The 19,112-nt window shown below is 43.7% G+C and overlaps 1 protein-coding gene across 1 annotated transcript in view; it reads left to right on the top strand.

The window, feature by feature from the left end:
* The window catches only part of MTCL3 (MTCL family member 3), a gene marked incomplete at its 5' end in the record, with an annotated part of 145,732 nt that overhangs the window by 74,318 nt on the left and 52,302 nt on the right, over positions 1–19,112 (top strand). The window contains one exon of the mRNA XM_082250911.1: positions 333–658. Within this exon, the coding sequence (XP_082107037.1) occupies positions 333–658 (326 nt within the window). The remainder of the gene's footprint in view (positions 1–332; positions 659–19,112) is intronic.

Genomic DNA, 19,112 nt, shown 5'->3' with positions numbered 1-19,112 from the left:
GGCTTAGATTTAGAAGCTGTATAGAGCTCAGATAGGTTTGCCGTCTTTTCCTGGCTTGTAGGCAATAGGAAGCTGTTGATTAAGAGGTCCGCTTTGGCTGGTTGGCAAGAGCTGGGACTAAATCGAGGACATTTATTAGCAGAGGCATTCTGGTGACCTTCTAGAAGCATGGAAAATACGAATGAGTCAACATAATATGGATGCCAAAGACTCGTGATCCACAAGGAACTTTTTTGCAACAGCTAATGATGGGTGTTTACACCTAAGGAGATGCAAGGCAACAACAAGGGGGAGGGAATAGGTCCATACCTCATTTGTTGTGTCTGATCAAGCTATGTGGAATGGAGCTGAGAATGTGCCAGGGTTATGTAATTGCCAAAGATACCAGTGCAGGTATGGAACTTGTAATATGTCTGGGATCAGCTGCAGGGTAAGAGACAGATCCAGAAGTCGCAGTCCATTAAGAGGCGGCGTCAAGGAAACAGGGTCCACATCGTTCTTGAATAGTTTGTCACATCAAGGGAATAGACCGGATCCCCAGGAACAGAACCTTGGTTACAAGAAGAAATGCGATGAGCTCAGGAGGCGTCACAGGAAGGAGAAAGAAGTGTGGATGAAAGAGAAGGAAGTGCTTTTGAAGGAAATTTCAGCATTAAAAGTAAATTTGGTAGTCTAGTACAATATTTTTCATAACGTTAATGAAAATAATGCTACATATTATAATTTGATCTTTGCTAAATCAAAGCTTGCACAGTCATATTTCTTGTTAGTTAGAATCGCCATGCGTCTATATTTTCCTTTTAATCCTATTTTCAGTATAATTGGTAAGTCATTTTTCAAACACATCAGATGGTTTAATTATATATATATAATATAATATAAATAAATATATATATACATATTTGTATATATATATATATATATATATATATATATATATATATATATATATATATATATATATATATATATATATATATATATATATTATCCAGCATGCTGATATGGTTAGCTATATTTATATATATTTGGATGGTTATAGGTTGGGGTGGTTGCCACATTTTTTATATATTTGTGTAACCTGCACTTTGGACCTTCATTGCCCTATTATCACTCATTCACATCTTATATATTATGATCATTATCAAAGACAAAGGTACTCTTTATATTACTTGCAAACATTTCGGGAGATTCTTAAAAGCTCATGATATGTTTTTGTTCTTCTTGCCTAATGTACATATAAAATGCCTTTTACAACTGGACAGTCTACCCAGTGCTGCAATCTATATGCCAAAGATTGTCTGATGAACATTCTGGAAGAGGTGGAGTATATGCTGTTTTCTCTGAATGCATGATACCTTGTGCTTTTCATGGACTTGCCATTCATTTTTACCTCCATACGGTTTACATTAAACAAATTGTATATCTTCATGTTTGTTTCCCACGATCCTAGGTACAAAATTGTTTAATGTAGGTTTCCAGCTAGGATATATTAACGCTATTGTGTTCAGTTTATTGGATGACTTCATACACGCTTATGTGTTAGACAGAGATATTATTGTTTGTGTTCATGAGCAGCAAGTGATATAGCACAATGACTGGCTTTGTAATGCAGATGCAGAATTGGTATAGCCATTTACTATTGTTTAGCCTTGTTGTTGATCAGCATTGGTAAACAACAGGATCTCACTAATTGGGTGAGGGGTTTGATAAAACAAAAATTTAAATAGAACTATATTAGCCAATTTTTATGGTTTGCATAAATGATGGTATAAATGCATTTGACAACTAGGGCTTAAAAATGGAAGTGGTATAATGGAGCTGAGCTTTATTTACGCAAGCCATAGATGAGAGATACCTACATTTACTGTACTTATTTTTATAGTAAATCTTTTCGGTATAAATAAACCAGGTTCATATGATAATAGTTGTTTAGGTATATATCCTACTGCCAAATATTTTTATATAACAAGACATCAAGAGCAGCACAATATCTTTGCCAGTATCTACAAAGCCAAAGGTTATTGAATACGACCATGGGAATTACATTACGTCTCCCATTGAGAGGTCAAGTTATGCTGACAAAGATGAAAAGCACACACTATTCATTCAAATTCATTCAAATTTTAGATTTGTTTGTTTAGACTTTTATAGAAATTAAGATTTTTTTTGCTCACATGTTTTATACGCAAGAGAATTACATATTTTGGTCAGAAAAATCCTTTTTTTTTATATCATTGGGATAACTATAAAAATCTTCCCTGAAGTAAGTAGCTCATTAACAATACTGTAACAAGACAGTGGTGCCTAAGTGTACTCCCTTGTTTAGCCTGTTCTTAATACACTTATCTGACCAGTAAATCCGCTGTTCTGCCATCATACTGTACAAGAAGGCCACACAAGATATTTAACCCAGGCCCAAACTGGGACAAAAAATAGGCCCGGGCATTTTAAACTGAGCAGCCCATGAGATATTTACCTGCCCCTTCCCCACTCTCCATCCTGACGGAGGAGGTGGGAAAGAGCACAGGGGGCTAGAGGACACAGTGGGTACCAGAGAGCACGGGATTGGTGAAGAGCATAGAGGGGACCGGAGAGCACATTCATTGGGGGGGGGCGGAGAGCATGGCAGGGTGAAGAGCACAGGGGAGGCTGGAGAGCACAGGGGAGGCTGGAGAGCACAGGGGGGCTGAAGAACACGGGGGGGTGAAGAGGGCAGGGGTGAAGAACCCGGGGGGGGGGGGTTCGGAGAGCACTGGGAGGGCCAGAGAGCACTGGTGGGAGCCTGAGAGCACAGCGGGGGAGGGGGAGAGACCACTTAGGGGCTGTAGGGCACGGGGGGGGGGCTGGCGAACACAAGAGGGCAGAGAGCACTGGGAGTCTGGAGAGCACAGGGGGGTCAGACAGCATTGAGGGGCTGGAGAGCACAGAGGGGGCAAGGAAGCACAGGGGGGATGGAAAGCACAGGGGGGGCTGGAGAGCACAGGGGGAGGGTGGAGGGCACTGGGGGGCTGGAGAGCAAGGGAGGGAGATCAATGGGGGGCTCGAGAGCACAGGGGTAGTGTAGAGCACAGGGGGGGCCGGAGAGCACTGGAGGGTAAAGAGCACTGGGAGGGCTGTAGAGCACAGGGGCGGCTGGAGAGCACAGGGGGGCTAGAGAGCACTGGGGGTCAGCAGAAAGAAGCTGGATAGGAAGAGCGGCAGGGGCAGATGCATATAGAAGAATCAATCTGTCCATTTTCCTTTTACAGCCTCTGAATGCTTGTGGGAGGGAGAGGAGTATATGTAGGCTTTAAGAGGCTGCAGGAGAAAAATACAGATATTGATTCTATGTGCAGCCACCCCCACTGCTCCTTTTATCCAGACGCACAGTGCTGCATTCACTTTCCCTCTGGTCTGGTGTCTCCTCCAGCTCCTCCCTCTTCATGGTCGCAGGTCAGCTGTCCTGTAGTTTCTGCCCCCCGACTCATCGGCTAAAATGAACTGGCGGCCAGCCGGCCGGCCGCGGAGAGGCCAGGCGAGCGGGCGGACTCAAGGAGCTGCCCAGCTGCTTTAGGCTCCACAAGGACATGTGGCCCTGGCCCACTTGGTGAGTGCCTGGTGTGTCCTATGGCCAGTCTGGGCCTGTTTACCCAAACTTGTAGAGAGATACCAAAGTAATCTACAGGCTGGATCTTTTCCCACATTACAAAGAACAAGCAGGCACTCTTTACTTCTGTCATAAAATTATTTCATCTCCATATACGGAAAGGCTTCTTGACTGTAACAGTTGTGAATATGTGGAATTGGCTTTGTCAGGAATGAGTTCATGCCAGCTCAGCTGATTGTTTAAAAAATTAATGCACAGAATATAACTGGCTGTTAATATTTATAGGCAATACTATAAAAGGAATAAGATCATACCATGGGTGCTCAACCTGTGGCCCTCCAGCTGTTGCTGAACTACAAGTTCCATCATGCCTCAGGCTTTGCAAGTAATGCTTGTAACTGTCAGCCTTGCAATGTCCAATGGGACTTGTAGTTTCGCAGCAGCTGGAGGGCTGCAGGTTGAGCGCCCATAGGCAATATCTGGTGGCCTTAAGGGATCAGGAAGGAATTAGGTTTTCCTCTGGTAAAGCAAATTGGACAAAGTTTTAAAATACATTTTTGCCCTCCTCTAGATTAACTGAGGATTTAGGGTTTTGCATATGCAAGTTTTTCAATTTAACTATTTATTCATTCATTTTTCTTTTGGTTGAACTTTTGTTTATAGTATGTAACCATGGACTATGGGGCTTATTTACTAAAATTGGAGAGTGCAAAATTTGGTGCAGCTGTGCATAGAAACCAATCAGCTTCCAGGTTTTTTCTTTTATCAATGCTTACTTGAACAAGCCGAAGTTAGACGCTGATTGGCTACCATGCACAGCTGCACCAGATTTTGCACTCTACTTTCTTTTGAAGAGAGAGCACAGCAGAATTTGTTTACTTTCAGACTGCCAAGGGTTAATGTACTAAAGGTATAGAGCATGTTCACTTTGCATAGTGAATTTTAACTGAGCAGCGCTGTTGAATGAAGCAGTGTGCTGGTGGACAAGTCCTACATTTAAAGTCCTGGGCTGCCGCTTGTGTGAAAGAGCAGTCCAACTCTCCAAGTTACTGCTAGCATAATGTATTCTAACCATTGGGTCAGCACTAGGGTTTGATTTACTAAAACTGGAGAAATCTGGTGCAGCTGTGCATGGTAGCCAATCAGCTTTCAACCTCAGCTTGTTCAATTAAGCTTTGACAAAAAAAAAATAGAAGCCAATTGGTTTCTATGCACAGCTGCACCAGATTTTGCACTCTCCACTTTTAATTAAAAAAAAACAAAACAAAAAAAAACCCAGCATATTTATTACTGTATATGGAGCCTGACTGTATTACAGCAATAAATATATAGAGTTTAGTTGTGCTTGTATTACATTTATTTTGATAAAGCACTGTGTCATGTGCAATTGACTTTTTTTAATTTTTTTTATAAAATAATGTTTTAATCTTTATTCATCATTTATTGTATCTAAATGCTGCCAGTCTCCTGTAGCCCCTTTGTAGCTACCTGCTGTTTATATATATTTATTCCAGCAATGGCTGCATGGCATTTCTAAGGGTGGGTTTTCTAATGATGAACAGTGGATCATGCCAATTTAATGAGTGTTTAAATGGCCACTTGAGTCTCCATTGGAAGCTCATGTGACAGGGTGAATACATAGGAGCACAACTGGTAGACAGGGAAAGTGTGTTGCTATCCTTCCTATAACAGAACATGCCTGAACAAGGATCTTCTTGGAAAGATCACCAGGTATTATTTGAATGAAAATGGCAGATTTAAACATATTAAAAATTACTTCCGAAACAGCATTAATTACTTCAATATCGGACACCTTCACCCCCTTCCTGCCCAGGCCAATTTTTAGCTTTCAGCGCTGTCACATTTTAAATGCAACACTGTACCCATATAAAATGTGTATCATTTTTTTGAGACAGATAGGCCTCTCTCACACGGCCATTCAGTTTTTTTGTTCCCGGTGCTTTTTTTTTTCACGGAGCGGATGACACTTGTGTCATCCGCTCCGTATGTCCGCATATCATCCCATCCGTTTGCAGATGATATACGGACATAATGTAAGTCTATGGGCATTGCGGATGTCAGCGGATGACACCGCTGACATCCGATTTTGCATCCGTTCCGTTTAGGGAAAATAGGGTTTTGTTCCGTTCCAAAAAACGGAACAGAACTGAAAGGACGAAAATCGGATGCCAGCGGATGGTCATCCACTGACATCCGCAATCCCATTGACATGCATTATGTCGGTATATCACCTGCAAAAAAATAGGATGATATACGGACATGCGAAACGCCCGGAAGAGCCCTTAGAGCTTTAATTGTGGTATTTATTCACCACTGGGTATGCCAGGACAGTAAAAAATACCCCCCAATCCCCTTTTTGGAAAGCACACAGTCTGAGGTATTTAGTAAGAGGCATGGTGAATTATTTTGAACTTGTAATTTTTTGTCACAGTTTTTTTTGAAAACTAAGAAAATAAATAATCACATTTTTTACATACTGTCACCAGAGCAGTACTGCGTCATAATATGACTAGTGTGGGGGGGTAATCAGAGATACTGACTGATGATTGTATGTAAAAGAAAAAAAAAAAATTCTTTTTTCTTTTTGTTAATTTTTTTGTTACACACTGGGACCAGAGCAGTGCAGCGTTACCATAGTGACATTGTACTACTTTTAGGAGGTGATCAGTATAGGAGGTGATCAGTATTTTCTTTTTAACATTATGACTGCCCTCTGCCCCCTTGTGTTTGCCAGCCCCCCCTGTGCCCTCCAGCCCCTAAGTGATATCTCTCCCCCCGCTGTGCTCTCAGGCTCCCACCAGTGCTCTCTTGCCCTCCCTGTGCTCTCTGACCCCCCCCCCCCCGTGCGCTCTTCACCCCCCTGTGTTCTTCAGTCCCCCATGCTCTCCGGCCTCCCATGTGCTCTTCACCCTGCCATGCTCTCCGCCTCCCCCTCTAAATGAATGTTCCCATTGGTCCATCTATGCTCTCCACCAATCCCAATAGGAATCCCTTTTATGATTGGCATCCATTCATACCTATTATGTACTATTGAGATAGCTGTGATTGCCACAGCCATCACATGGTACAGTGCACTGTGATTGCGATTGTCTCGATCATGTGATCACTGTGACCAATCACAATAGCACCAAACAAATGGCTATGAATGAAAGCCATTCATTGTGTATAATTGTCATGTGATTGCTGTGGTTCGTCACAGCAAACACATTGATGCTAGGGCCAGCTCAGTACAGCGATCTGTCATCCGCTAGCTTCCAGGCCCCATGCCGAGTGTTTGCCCTGCTGCATAGTTACATGGGGTCGCTTTGCCAAGTGTCAAGTGAGTGATCTCCTGTGTTCACTATGCAGCAGCACACAGGACTTGTAAACTAGTGGCGATCGCTGCAGTAGCAGTGCCTACTACAGTTGTTTCCAACTTCCACAGGGTTCAGCCAGGTATGGCTGATAAATAATTAAAGTGGTAACAGCTGAACCAATGTAACTATGCATAAAAATTTATTCCTAAACTTTAGCTTTAAAACTGAACTCCAAGAATCTCAAAAAATTATTCCTTGCAGTGGAGCTGTGCCCATACTGCAAGGGTTAATTGGTCATTTAGGTCTGAGGGCATAGAAATTAGATTTACTTACCCAGTCATCCATGGCTGAGGCTCCTCCACACTATTATGGTCCCCATAGCATCTCCTCCACCCTATGCTCAGGCAGTCTATGTTCCTGACATCATCAAAATCGATGCAGGGCCATAGCCCCACTTTGGGTGTGAGTACTCCCAGAGACACTCCACTTCTGGGGCATGGGAAGAGCTGTTTGCCAGGGGAGCGGAGGATTGGATAAGGAAAATTACTTTTACCATCCCCTAGACCAAACAAGTAGTTTATCCTTTAAGCACAGCCCTACTGCATGAGAGAATTTTTAGGTTTCAGGAGTTTAGATTTAAAAGAAAAAAGCAGCTCAGGCTTTGAATCCAGAACTGTCCCCCACAGCAACTCTTCTCCTCAGCAACTCCTCAGTCTTCCAGGTTGAATGACGTCCAGCATCATTCAGCCCAAAACATTCAGGACATATTGCGAACACAGGGCATCATGGGACATCACCGCAGAACCCTTACTGATGGAGTACAAAAGAAAGAAAGAAAAAAAAAAAAACAAATGCACACAGGGGGACATTCTAGAGGTGGGGATAGTGCCTAGAGTTTAACATGTTAAAGAATATATGAGATTTTAGGGCTTGGGTGTGCTTTAATCCTTATGTGGCAGGAAACCTCTGGCCAGACTTGTTCAGCCTAAAAAGACTTATGACATATTACAGTAATATGAGATTTCAAATTGAAGGAGCAATGAAGCACAACCACTGTGCAGAAATGTAAAGCATTAAGCAGATCCTGCATGTAATTAAAAAATATGGCTGCCCCTATGTAAATACAGGGGGGTCAAACTCAATTCCATTGCGGGCCATATAAGCATTATGGTTGCCCCCAAAGGACCAGTTGTATCTGTAAGACTAGATGTCCAGAGCACCCCATTCCCCCTTATATCAGATGTCAAGATCTCCCCCACCATCCAAAGTCAAGAGTCCCGCACCCTCCCTTCATCACAGTGCACCCCCACTTACCTTGGGCTGCCTCCAGGAAGAAACTGGGGGCAGAACTGGGAAGCAGAAAACGCAGGGTCTGAAGGAAGAACCGAGGAGGGCTTTAATCAGCTGCCGGAGTCTTCTGAATGCTGAGACTAGCAGAGGCGGAGACCAGGGGGTGCTGCAGCTGCACAGAGAAGCGCAAGATCTGGTGGAGGAGTTCTGTCCTCCTCTCTGCTATCAGCTGCTGAGACAAGGTGAGTGTAGAGATGAGGGAGTGCCGCAGCTGCAGGAGAGGCGCAAGGGCAACAAAAAAATGGCCTTGTGGGCAGTATGTCATTACAAATGGCCCTTTAAGGATGAAACTTTGATAGCTCGTAGAGGCACCAGCATCACTTTTGCTCCATTTTATCTACAGTTTTCAGAAATCTCTGCAAACCCAGTTGCCAATTAAATGTCAAAATCACAGTCCATATTTTTCCAGAAGTATCTGAAAGAAACCTTGAAAAGTTATTGCATGGGGCACCACCCCTGAGTCCACATTGGTCCACCCCTGAGGTTTCCACATTGGCTTCTCACTACTCCGCTTCACATGAAGATCATCGTAAGCATGCCATCCTTTACAACTGGACTCATATGAGGAGAACTGAGATCTCAAATTGCAGAATGGTGACTTATAACAAGTTCTGGCTCCTAAAATATAGGTATAGTTGCCTAAGGAACACAGATAGGTGGTGTACTAACCTATAAGACAGCTAAGTCTAGCATGCTGCATCACATAATAATGTGTTTTTCTGATAGGTAGCAAACACCTTCACATTTATACTTCGGAGACTTATCACAAAGCCTGGCTTTTCGTTCCCCCAGCCCCACAATAAGTACAATATTTCAGAGTTTGTTAATATAACACAAAGTTCACTGAGCCTTTGGAGAATTCCACTTCTAGAAAGTTTGATGTGAGCTCAAAAAGCACATCTGTCCCTGATTCATTTGCTGGACTTTGGAAAGTAAAATGTCATTTCTGTGCCAATTAAACAAATTATATTGCACTCATCACATTACTCCGCTTAAAGAGACAGTAAACTACATGTACAAACTTATGTTTTTATTACTTTAGATACATTTGTTTTATAATATTCATTTTTTCTCTGGCTCTCTATGAGAAGCTACACCCTGCAGTTATTTTCTGTAATGTGGTTATTCCAGAAAATAATACACAGTCAACATATTATCTGCAAAAAGATAGAAAAAAAAAAAAAAACAAAGAACATAGGCACTATGCAGTAAGAAAATCCTTTTTTTACTTAGGTCTGGTTCACAGTGCGTTTTTCAGTGTGTTTTCACGCACTACAGTCCATTTAACATGGTTTCCTATGGGTCACATTCACATCTGTGCGTTTTCCACCTGTGCATTTTTTGGAAAGCGTCAGGGTCTTTTTTTTTTTTCCTGCAGCAGGTTGCATTTTTGGTTCCATAGACTTCAATAGAAATGCAGTGGGAACATATCAAAAATGCAGTGCTTGCAGCTTTTATGCGTTTCTGCTGCGTTTACGCTGGTCTCTCCTGCAAAACAACAGACATCTCCCAAAAATGCAAAATGTATCAAAAACAAGTGTTGAAAAAATTAAAAATGCACCCCGAAAAAGCATCAACCGCAACTTGCATAGGTGTGAACCAAGCCCCAACCACAGATTTAAACGGTTACTAAACCCACAACAGTATAATCAGTCTGTATATGCAGTAATGCATGCTTGTTATACTCACTGTGAAACCTAAGGGGTTAATCCTCTGCATTGTGTAAAAAGGCTGTTTGGTCCTGTCTTTTCTGATCCTCCCCTTCTTTTACTGTCCCCAATCCATCTGCTAATAGTACAGAGACTTGGGGGCACTCTGCTTAAGCTCAGTTTGGTGTGTATTGCTAGAGAGTTTTTTTTTTTCTTCTTGGGAGGGTGCATGTGATCAGTACAGTGCCAATAAACAGAGGGTCAAACTTCCCACAGCTCATAGAACAGTCAGAGTAGAATGAAACCTCTTCATACAAGCTTTAAGCAGACACTGAGAAGTCACAATATTGCAATACACTGCTAATGAGAAAAGGTATTTAGCAGTTTATATTTACTAAAATAATTGCATGTCCATGTTCTGTGTACTGTGGGAGACCAGATATAGTGAATGCAGGGGCCTGGGTTTAGTAACACTTTAACCACTTCAGCTCCGGAAGGTTTACCCCCATTCATGACCAGGGAATTTTTTGCGATACGGCACTGCATTACTTTAACTGACAGTTGTGTGGTCATGTCACACTGTACACAAAAAAAAATGTATGTTCTTTTTTCCACAAGTAGAGCTTTCTTATTTGATTACCTCTGTGGTTTTTATTTTTTGCGCTATAAACGAAAAAAGACTGCCAATTAAAAAAAAAAAAAGATATATATATATATATATATTGTTTTTTTTCTGCTATGAAAACATATCCATTAAAAAATTGCAAAAAATCTAATTTCTTCATCAATTTCGGCCAATATGTATTCTTCTACATATTTTTGGTAAAAAAAATCCCAATAAGTGTATATTGATTGGTTTGCGCAAAAGCTATGTCGTCTACAAACTGTGTGATATATTTATGGAATTTTTTTTTTTTCACTTGTAATGGCAGCGATTAGCGGCATATAGCAGGACTACTACATTCTGGCAGACAAATCGGATGCTAAGGGGTTGATTTACTAAAACTGTTGCACTCAGAATCTGGAGCAACTCGTGTCTTTGCAGCTCTACCCCGAACTGAAATCTCAAACAATGTCAGCTTTCTCAGATATCTTTGGCAACTACAGCTCCCCCATGTAATGGAGATGAGAAAGTGCTTGATCAATAGAGCAGTTAGGGTGACAACCTCTGTACAGTGCAGTGTTTCTGTATTGTCACTCAATGACAGGTAGCTTGCTATTGGCAGGATCAATAGATTTATTTTATTTTGGTTTTTGAATTTAGATACACTTTATAAGAAAGAGAGCTGGGAATACATTCCCTTGTATACTCATTGGATTTGTGGAAGGATTGACAGCATTTTTTCTTTATTGTTGGGGATTATATACAACTAATGCGCAACTCTAGGCAACTAAAACATGATCCTTGCAGTGGAGCTGTGCCCGCATGGCAAAGATTATTTACTTTTTTTTTTTTCATTTTATATTATTTTTTGATTTATGTCTAGGAGAACTAGAAAAAAAAGTTTTCTTTTTGTGATCCTCCCTTCAGCTAGTCCAATCCCTACAGTGTTCCCCCCCTCCCCCATGCTCTAGTGCTCTAGGGTCCTGATGTAATCTCAGGTCAGTAGTCCTGCATTGGGAGTGCTGTCACCAGGGGACAGTCCACTACTGGAGTGTGGGGGAGCACCATCTGCCGGGGGGAGCGGAGCAGCTCCACTGCAGGGGGGCAATTTTACATATTCCTCAGAGTTGGCCTATACATTTTTTTAGTCACTATTGATACTCCTACTGACACACAAACATTCAGTGAGATTATGGAATAGGGCAGCAATAGCCCTCCCCACCCCCACACATTATTGGCTGCTCCCCCAGCCATCTACTTGTCAATAATAGAGCACGGTAAATGCTTTGCATACTGACCCTTCCTACGTGTGCTTATGTCATTTTATATACTTGAGGGCGTCATGAGCCCAGTGATTGACAGGCATGGACACACTGATGTCACAGACAGGTCTGTGAAAACTACAATAACCTGCAGAAAATACTACTCCGCAACAAGCAACAAACAGCAATTCCACGCTGTAGCTCTACACAGGTTTGATTAATTATGAATTTCACATGTCATATTTCTATTTTCCCATTCCATAAGTTTATTTTCGTATAAAAGTGTGGATGTGTGATCCTCCCACTCACCATCAGCCCAATCTGTCACAGGAATTTATTATTGCCTTTAGCTTTCATATAAACAATGCATGATCATGCTAATTTCCTTACTTATAGTTTAATAAATATATTTGAAATACCTAATTCTATTACAAGAATATAAAATATGTAATAAAAATCTGTAGAGGAATTTTATGCATGCTGTTAAAGTGGTTTTAATTTCTTTACATATACCCAGCAAAGTAACTAGCCTCAGATAATACACAGAGATGAAACAAGTCCTCGTACATCAGTTGTATCTGTCTGTCTGCAACCCTATCTACTCTACACCCATTCAAAGTGCTTACTTTTTTAAGTTTGTCTGAGATTTCAGAAAAAAGGGGGCGGAGAACTGATGTTACACTCTGCAGAGCTCAGTGAGGAGAGCTCTGAGAGCTGATTGGAGGGAAGAGACACACCCCCTTCACACAGCACACAGAAACAGAGCTGAGGCTGTCAATCACCTGTGGTCCCTCCCCTTTCACCTTTTTTCTCTTGGTGTCAGGAACACCTGTCAGAATTGATTCATGCTGATAGCAGAGGAATGAAGCAGAAGGCAAAAAAGAGACCTAGTGCTGGTAATTGAGACAAGTACACACTATAGAAGGATATGCTTTATTCACATTTAATGTCTGAGGTTTACAACCACAAGTTTATCCAAAATGAACTATTTTACTTTGTCCACTCTACGTTACAGCTGTAATCAGCAATGAAAGAGCAAACAAGAAGTTGTGGCCACACATATCCCTTTCATCATGACAAAATGATTTATAATAGGCAAGTGTTTTAGATAAGTTTTTTTTTTTTTTTATTCCAGAGAATGCTTGGGTAAATCAAAAGCAGAAGCTACAACCCAGTATAAGTGCTAGGAGCTTAATGTGTTATTAATATCTTCAAGAACTATTATTCATTTTGTACTATCATTCATTTTGTTGACTGCCATGGACCATCTTAACATTATATTTAACTGTGTGGGAAGAACACTCTCGCCAAATGTTAGTGTATGGTGGGATTGCTGCTGTGGATAACCCCTTGGGGTGAAGATCCAACGATGTTGTAATAAATGTTATTACTCACTGCGCATATCCCTATTAAAAATACACTGTGCTAAAAAAATATATTATATATAATATGTTGGTGCATCCACTGTACGTTATTGGATTGCTGCTGTGGACAACCTGAAAGTATAATGTGGAATATTGGTAATATATGAAATATTATATTTAACGACTGAAAAAAAATATATATTATCATTATGAAAAAAAACGGAAAATTCCTATCATACTTACCGTAATTTTCCTTTCCTGATAGTCTCCATGGCAGCCTACGTGTGGGTTAACCCCGCCTCCACTCCAAGGGTATAGGACCCCCCTCCCATAAATTTCAGCTCTCAGGTACAGCAGGTGTTCCATATCTTAGCCGAATCCAAGACGAGAGGGTGGGTACTCCGGCTGCCATGGAGACTATCAGGAAAGGAAAATTACGGTAAGTATGATAGGAATTTTCCGTTTTCCTGTCTGTCTCCATGGCAGCCTACGTGTGGGAAATAACTAGCTCACTCCACACGGGTGGGAATGCTTTAGCAAAGAAAATTTTAATTCATGCTATTTGCAGACAAAACAGTCAAACCAAAATTAACTGAGGACAGAGAAGCAGGCTCTACACAATAGTGGGTCATAAAAGTATTGACTGATGACCACGAAGCCGCTCTGCAAATCACATCTGGAGCCACGTGCCGCGAAGCCGCCCAGGAAGTAGAGATACTCCTTGTAGAGTGCGCCGTCACCGCCTCCGGAGGAGCCAGCCCCTCAGCTCTATAGGCCTGTTGGATAGCTGCCACTATCCATGAAGCGATAGTCCTAGATGAAGCAGGTTTACCTCTGTTCTTTCCCCAGAACAGGACAAAGAGGTTGTCAGACTGCCTGAATGGTGCAGTTGCTTGAAGATAGGCTTTTAAGGATTCTCCTACATCCAACGGATGAGGATTGGACTCATTAGATGAACGGAAAGTAGGCAGGACAATCTCCTGATTCTGGTGAAACACTGAGGTGACTTTCGGATTTGAATTCAGCCTGGGTATCAGTACTACCCGATCCGGAAAAAAAGTCAAGAATGGTTCTTTACATCCGAGAGAACTTAATTCAGAGACCCTTTTAGCCGAAGTAATGGCTACCAGGAAGACAGTTCGGATGGTCAGGTCCTTGATAGAAGAAGAGGAATCTATGCCCGATTTGGAGAGGGCATTTAGGACAAGAGGTAGATCCCATTTCGGGAACCTAGGTCTTCTCTGAGGATTGAGCCTGATTGCTCCTTTGAAAAATTGTTGGATTAGTGGGTGTTGGGCCCACATGACCCCGGAGAAGGCCGATAAGGCCGAAACTTGAACTCTAAGAGTTGCCACTGAAAGGGGCATATCCAGACCAGCCTGAAGAAAACTTAGTATTTCTTGAATCCCAGGGACTGAGGAAGACATACCTTCAGGATATGCAGACTCCATGAATCTTGCCCAGATTCTACAGTATACTTTATTAGTACTTGGTCGTCTAGCATTCATCAAGGTGGAAATGGCTGTAGATGGGCAGCCGAGCGATTCCAACCTTTCCCTCTCAAGAACCAGACCGTCAACCGGAGAATTGCAGGACAGGGGTGCACTGATGTTCCCTGAAGAAGCAAATCCGGTCTGAGGGGAAGAGGGACCGGGTCCCGGTAGCTCAGTTGTAGGAGTAGCGGAAACCATGGCCTGTTCGGCCAGAAAGGCGCCACCATCACTATCTCCACACCTTCCGCTTGAAGTCTTTGCAGGAATTTGAGAATGATGGGTACTGGAGGAAAGGCATAAGCCCTGCTGAACTCCCACCTGTCGGTTAGTGCATCTGTCCCGTAAGCTTGAGGACACTTGCCCCTCGTGACATACTTCTCCAACTTGTGGTTGCAAGGGGAGGCGAACAGATCGACTTCGGGAGATACTCCCAACGACAGAATCCATTTGAACGACTCCACATGGAGCGACCATTCGTTGTGGTTCAACTGGACCCTGGACAGAAAATCCGCTTGAACATTCTGTGAACCTGGGATGTAAACTGCCGAGATGTTTACTAGGTGAGTCTGGGCCCAGGACATGATCGGGTCTAATTCTCGTAGCAGAGAGAGACTCCGTGTCCCACCTTGTCTCTTCACATAAGACACTGCCGTGGTGTTGTCCATCCGAATCATTACAGATTTCCCCTCTAGCAGGTGTTGGAAAGATCGAAGACCCTGGTAGGCTGCTCGGAGTTCCAGTATATTGGAGACTGGAGTGTGTCTCTGAAAAGACCATCTCCCCTGTGTCATCTCTGTCAGACAATGAGCCCCCCAACCTGAGTTGCTGGCGTCTGTTGTGATTATAGTCCATGAGACTGGAACCAGAGAATGACAGTTGAGCAGATTCCTGCGTTGCAGCCACCAAAGAAGACTGTATCTCATGCTGGAGGAGATATGAATGTACTGATCTTTCTCTTCTGTGTTCCATTGTTGTAGGAACCCTTTTTGGAAGGGCCTCATATGCCAGAGAGCCCATTTGACCATTGGAGCCGTGGACACCATGGTGCCAATGATTTTGAGGCACTGAGAGGCTTTCAGCCGAGGAGAGGAAAGAGCCGGAAGGATTCTCTCCCTCACTACCGGTATCTTCTCTAATGGGAGAGAGATTGAATTCTCGACGGTGTCGAATTGCGCCCCAAGATAGACTAGGCGCTGAGTAGGCTCCAGCTGACTCTTTTGTAGGTTTAGCAGCCAGCCAAACTCTTTGAGGGTCGATATGACCTGATCTCTGTGTGCCAATAACTGATCCTTTTCTTGAGACAGAAGCAGAAGATCGTCTAAGTAATGATGTAGACGTATACCTTTCAATCTTATGAAGGCTACCACTGCTAGAAGAACTTTGGTGAATACTCTGGGTGAGGTAGACAGGCCGAAGGGTAGGCAAATGAATTGCAGATGCTGATTCCGAACACAGAAGCGAAGATATTTGTGGAAGTCGGTTGCCACAGGTACATGAAAATACGCATCCTTTAAATCTATTGAGGCGAGCCAATCTCCCGGCAGTACTGCCCTTTGAATAGTTGAGAGTGTTTCCATCTTGAATTTTTCGTTCTTTATGAACTTGTTCAGGTATGTGAGATCTATAACAGGTCTCCAGGCCCCGTTCTTCTTCTGGACTAAGAAGAGGGGTGAGTAAACCCCTTGAAATTTTTCTTGTTCCGGAACCGGAGCTACCGCTCCTTGAGCCACCAAGGCGTCTACATAGGCGAGCAAGACTTCTCTTCTCTCTTCTAGACAGGGTAAATGAGTTGAGATGAATCTTGGAACTGGATCTGCCAGAAATGACCATCTGTGGCCTGTAGAGACCGTCCTGACGGTCCAAAAGTCCGTGATTGAGGCCGCCCAGACATGCTGAAAATGGAGAAGACGTGCCCCCACCTGACATGCCTGGACGGGCCCAATCTCAAAAAGATTTAGTGGAATCTTGTCCAGCAGGCGCTGGATTTTTTGATGACCTCCGAGTAGAGGATTGACCACCTCTCCAGTTTCTTCGGAAATCTCTATTAGGCTTGTAAGAGCGTGCATCTCTTGATCTCTCCGTGTATTGCCTCCTAGGTTGAGGCTTCTTCTGACCAAATAGTCGTCTGTCTTGCGGGAGGAAACCTGACTTTCCGCCAGTAGCCTTGGCAATGGCGCTGTCTAGTTTGTTTCCAAAAAGGGAAGTACCCTCAAAAGGGATCTTACACCATGCCTGTTTAGAAGCTGGATCTGCAATCCACGGGCGAAGCCACAAGGCCCTCTTTGCTGTTACTGAGGATAGCATCGATCTGGACAGAAGACGCAGAACATCAATAGATGCTTCTCCTAAAAACACTGAAGCCAGCTTGAGTTCGTGAATAGGGGAACTTTCTACGGCTTCTTCCGAGAGACTTCCAAGTTTGGATTCTATATCGGAAACCCAGACTTCCATGGCTTTAGACATTGTTGCTAATGCCATCACAGGTTTGCAGGCCGCGCCGGCCGTCACAAAGATCCTCTTTAGGTCCAGATCTATCTTCCTATCCAAAGGGTCTTTGAAAGAGACCGCGTCATCTAGTGGCAAAGTGACATGCTTTGCTAATCTTGTAACTGCCGCATCCACAAGAGGAGCAGATTCCAGACGGGCGACATCTTCAGGTTTAAAGGGATATAATTTCCCAAGTTTGGAGGATAAGGAAGACTTACTATCCCCTTTACTCCATTCTTCAGTAATCACCTCTTGTAATTCAGAGAGGGAAGGGAAGTTGATACGCTCCTTACCAAGGTGCTTGAAGAACTTCCGCTGCTTTTTCTGAGGAGACACAGGATCCTCCCATCTGAGAGCTTCTTTAATGGCTCTGATCAGGGGTGAAACTAGGGCGAACTCAAAGCCGCCTACAGCCCCTTCTTCTTCCGAATCACTGTCAGATGACTTTGCAGAAGTAATACTCGGTTGAGAGGGGCCTTGATCTTCCTGCACTTCCCCTGGAGAACTGGATGTGGTGGGACCAAGTGGTGGGACTGTACCCCATTCTTTCAGGGACTGTTGTACTATTCTCTTCACTAGAGATTCCAATCTTTGATCCTTTTGCCCCCTCTCACCGGCTGCATGAGCAAAACATGGCTCACATAGGGACTTGTCCTCCGGGACATGCGCCCCACAACCCCAACAGGCTCTCTGGTGTGTGCGGTGACTCTGGTATCGTGTATGGTGTCTGGGGGAGGAATTGGAGCGTCTCCCTTGTTGCCTACTCCCTGATGGAGATTCACGGCGTTTAGATCTGGAGGATGAACTCCCACGAGGTCTGACAGGGTCTCTTTCTTGTGGTAAATCAGGCCTGGGAGAGCTGATGGAAAAAAGAGAAAATCGGGGAGACACTGGATTTAGCCATGACCTAGGGACCAGCAAGCCCTCCCCGCCCCCCCCCTCTGAAAAATGCCAGCACCCACCTGTTGTGAGAGGGCTGGCCACAGGAGGGCGGTGACGCAGGATCCATACTTCAGGCCAAACAACCAGACTGATAAAGAAAGGTAATACATATCAGACACCATGTCAGTGATACATTGTGAGGTGACAACCCTCCGCCCCCCCCCCCCCCCTCTGCAGTCAAGTCTCCATTGCACATACCTGTAGCAAGGAATCCAGAGACACTGGGAAGCTGCCGCAACGCCCACAGTACATTCCCAAAGTACAGGGGAATCGTCAGCTGTTTAAATCTCCCGCCGGAATGACGTCAGCGGTGATGCGGCCGCGATCGCTAATGCGCATGTGCGAACCAAGCCTCGACTTCGCTCGCGGCGCACTGCGCATGCGCGGGACCACGAAGCGTCTACCGATTGGACGCTAGAAGCAGAGGAGGAAGAGGAAGGGTTTGTTGGAACGCAGGAAGGGTTTGCTGGAACGCAGGAAGCGTTCCAGCGCCATTGGGCCAAACAAACAAATTGTACAGTGATAGAAAAAGAGACAAACAAAGTGTACATAAATAACAAATACCGCTGCCATGAAGGGAAGCAATGCGAATCTTCAGACCCATGTCAGAGAATGCCAATCAAGCTTCAGTCAACCGCAGAGAGCAGGGGATTTTAAATGTCACTCACCCGCCCGTGGCTGGGCTCTGGACATGCAGACACCATCCAAAGTATCCTAAGGTAAGCTGGACGTAGTAAGACATCAGAAGTGTAGGTCCTTGGAGGAGGACAAAAAATGAACACCTGCTGTACCTGAGAGCTGAAATTTATGGGAGGGGGGTCCTATACCCTTGGAGTGGAGGCGGGGTTAACCCACACGTAGGCTGCCATGGAGACAGACAGGAAAAAACAATTAATGCTGTCTATATATAAACTAATTTTTATAAAGATCTTCAGAAATGTAGCAAAGATGTAACATTGTGGCCATAGCCTTGTTCACAGTGGCATGGGAGTATCCAGCAACCATGGATGGAAGGTGTGGGGGTCCGGTCTCTGGGACTCTGTGTGGCTGTGCTC

The sequence above is a fragment of the Pelophylax lessonae genome (assembly GCF_965119305.1).
Source record: "Pelophylax lessonae genome assembly, chromosome: 3".
Classification (NCBI taxonomy): domain Eukaryota; kingdom Metazoa; phylum Chordata; class Amphibia; order Anura; family Ranidae; genus Pelophylax; species Pelophylax lessonae.
Note: the sequence above shows the minus strand (reverse complement) of the source record. Positions and strands in the feature narration are given on the sequence as shown.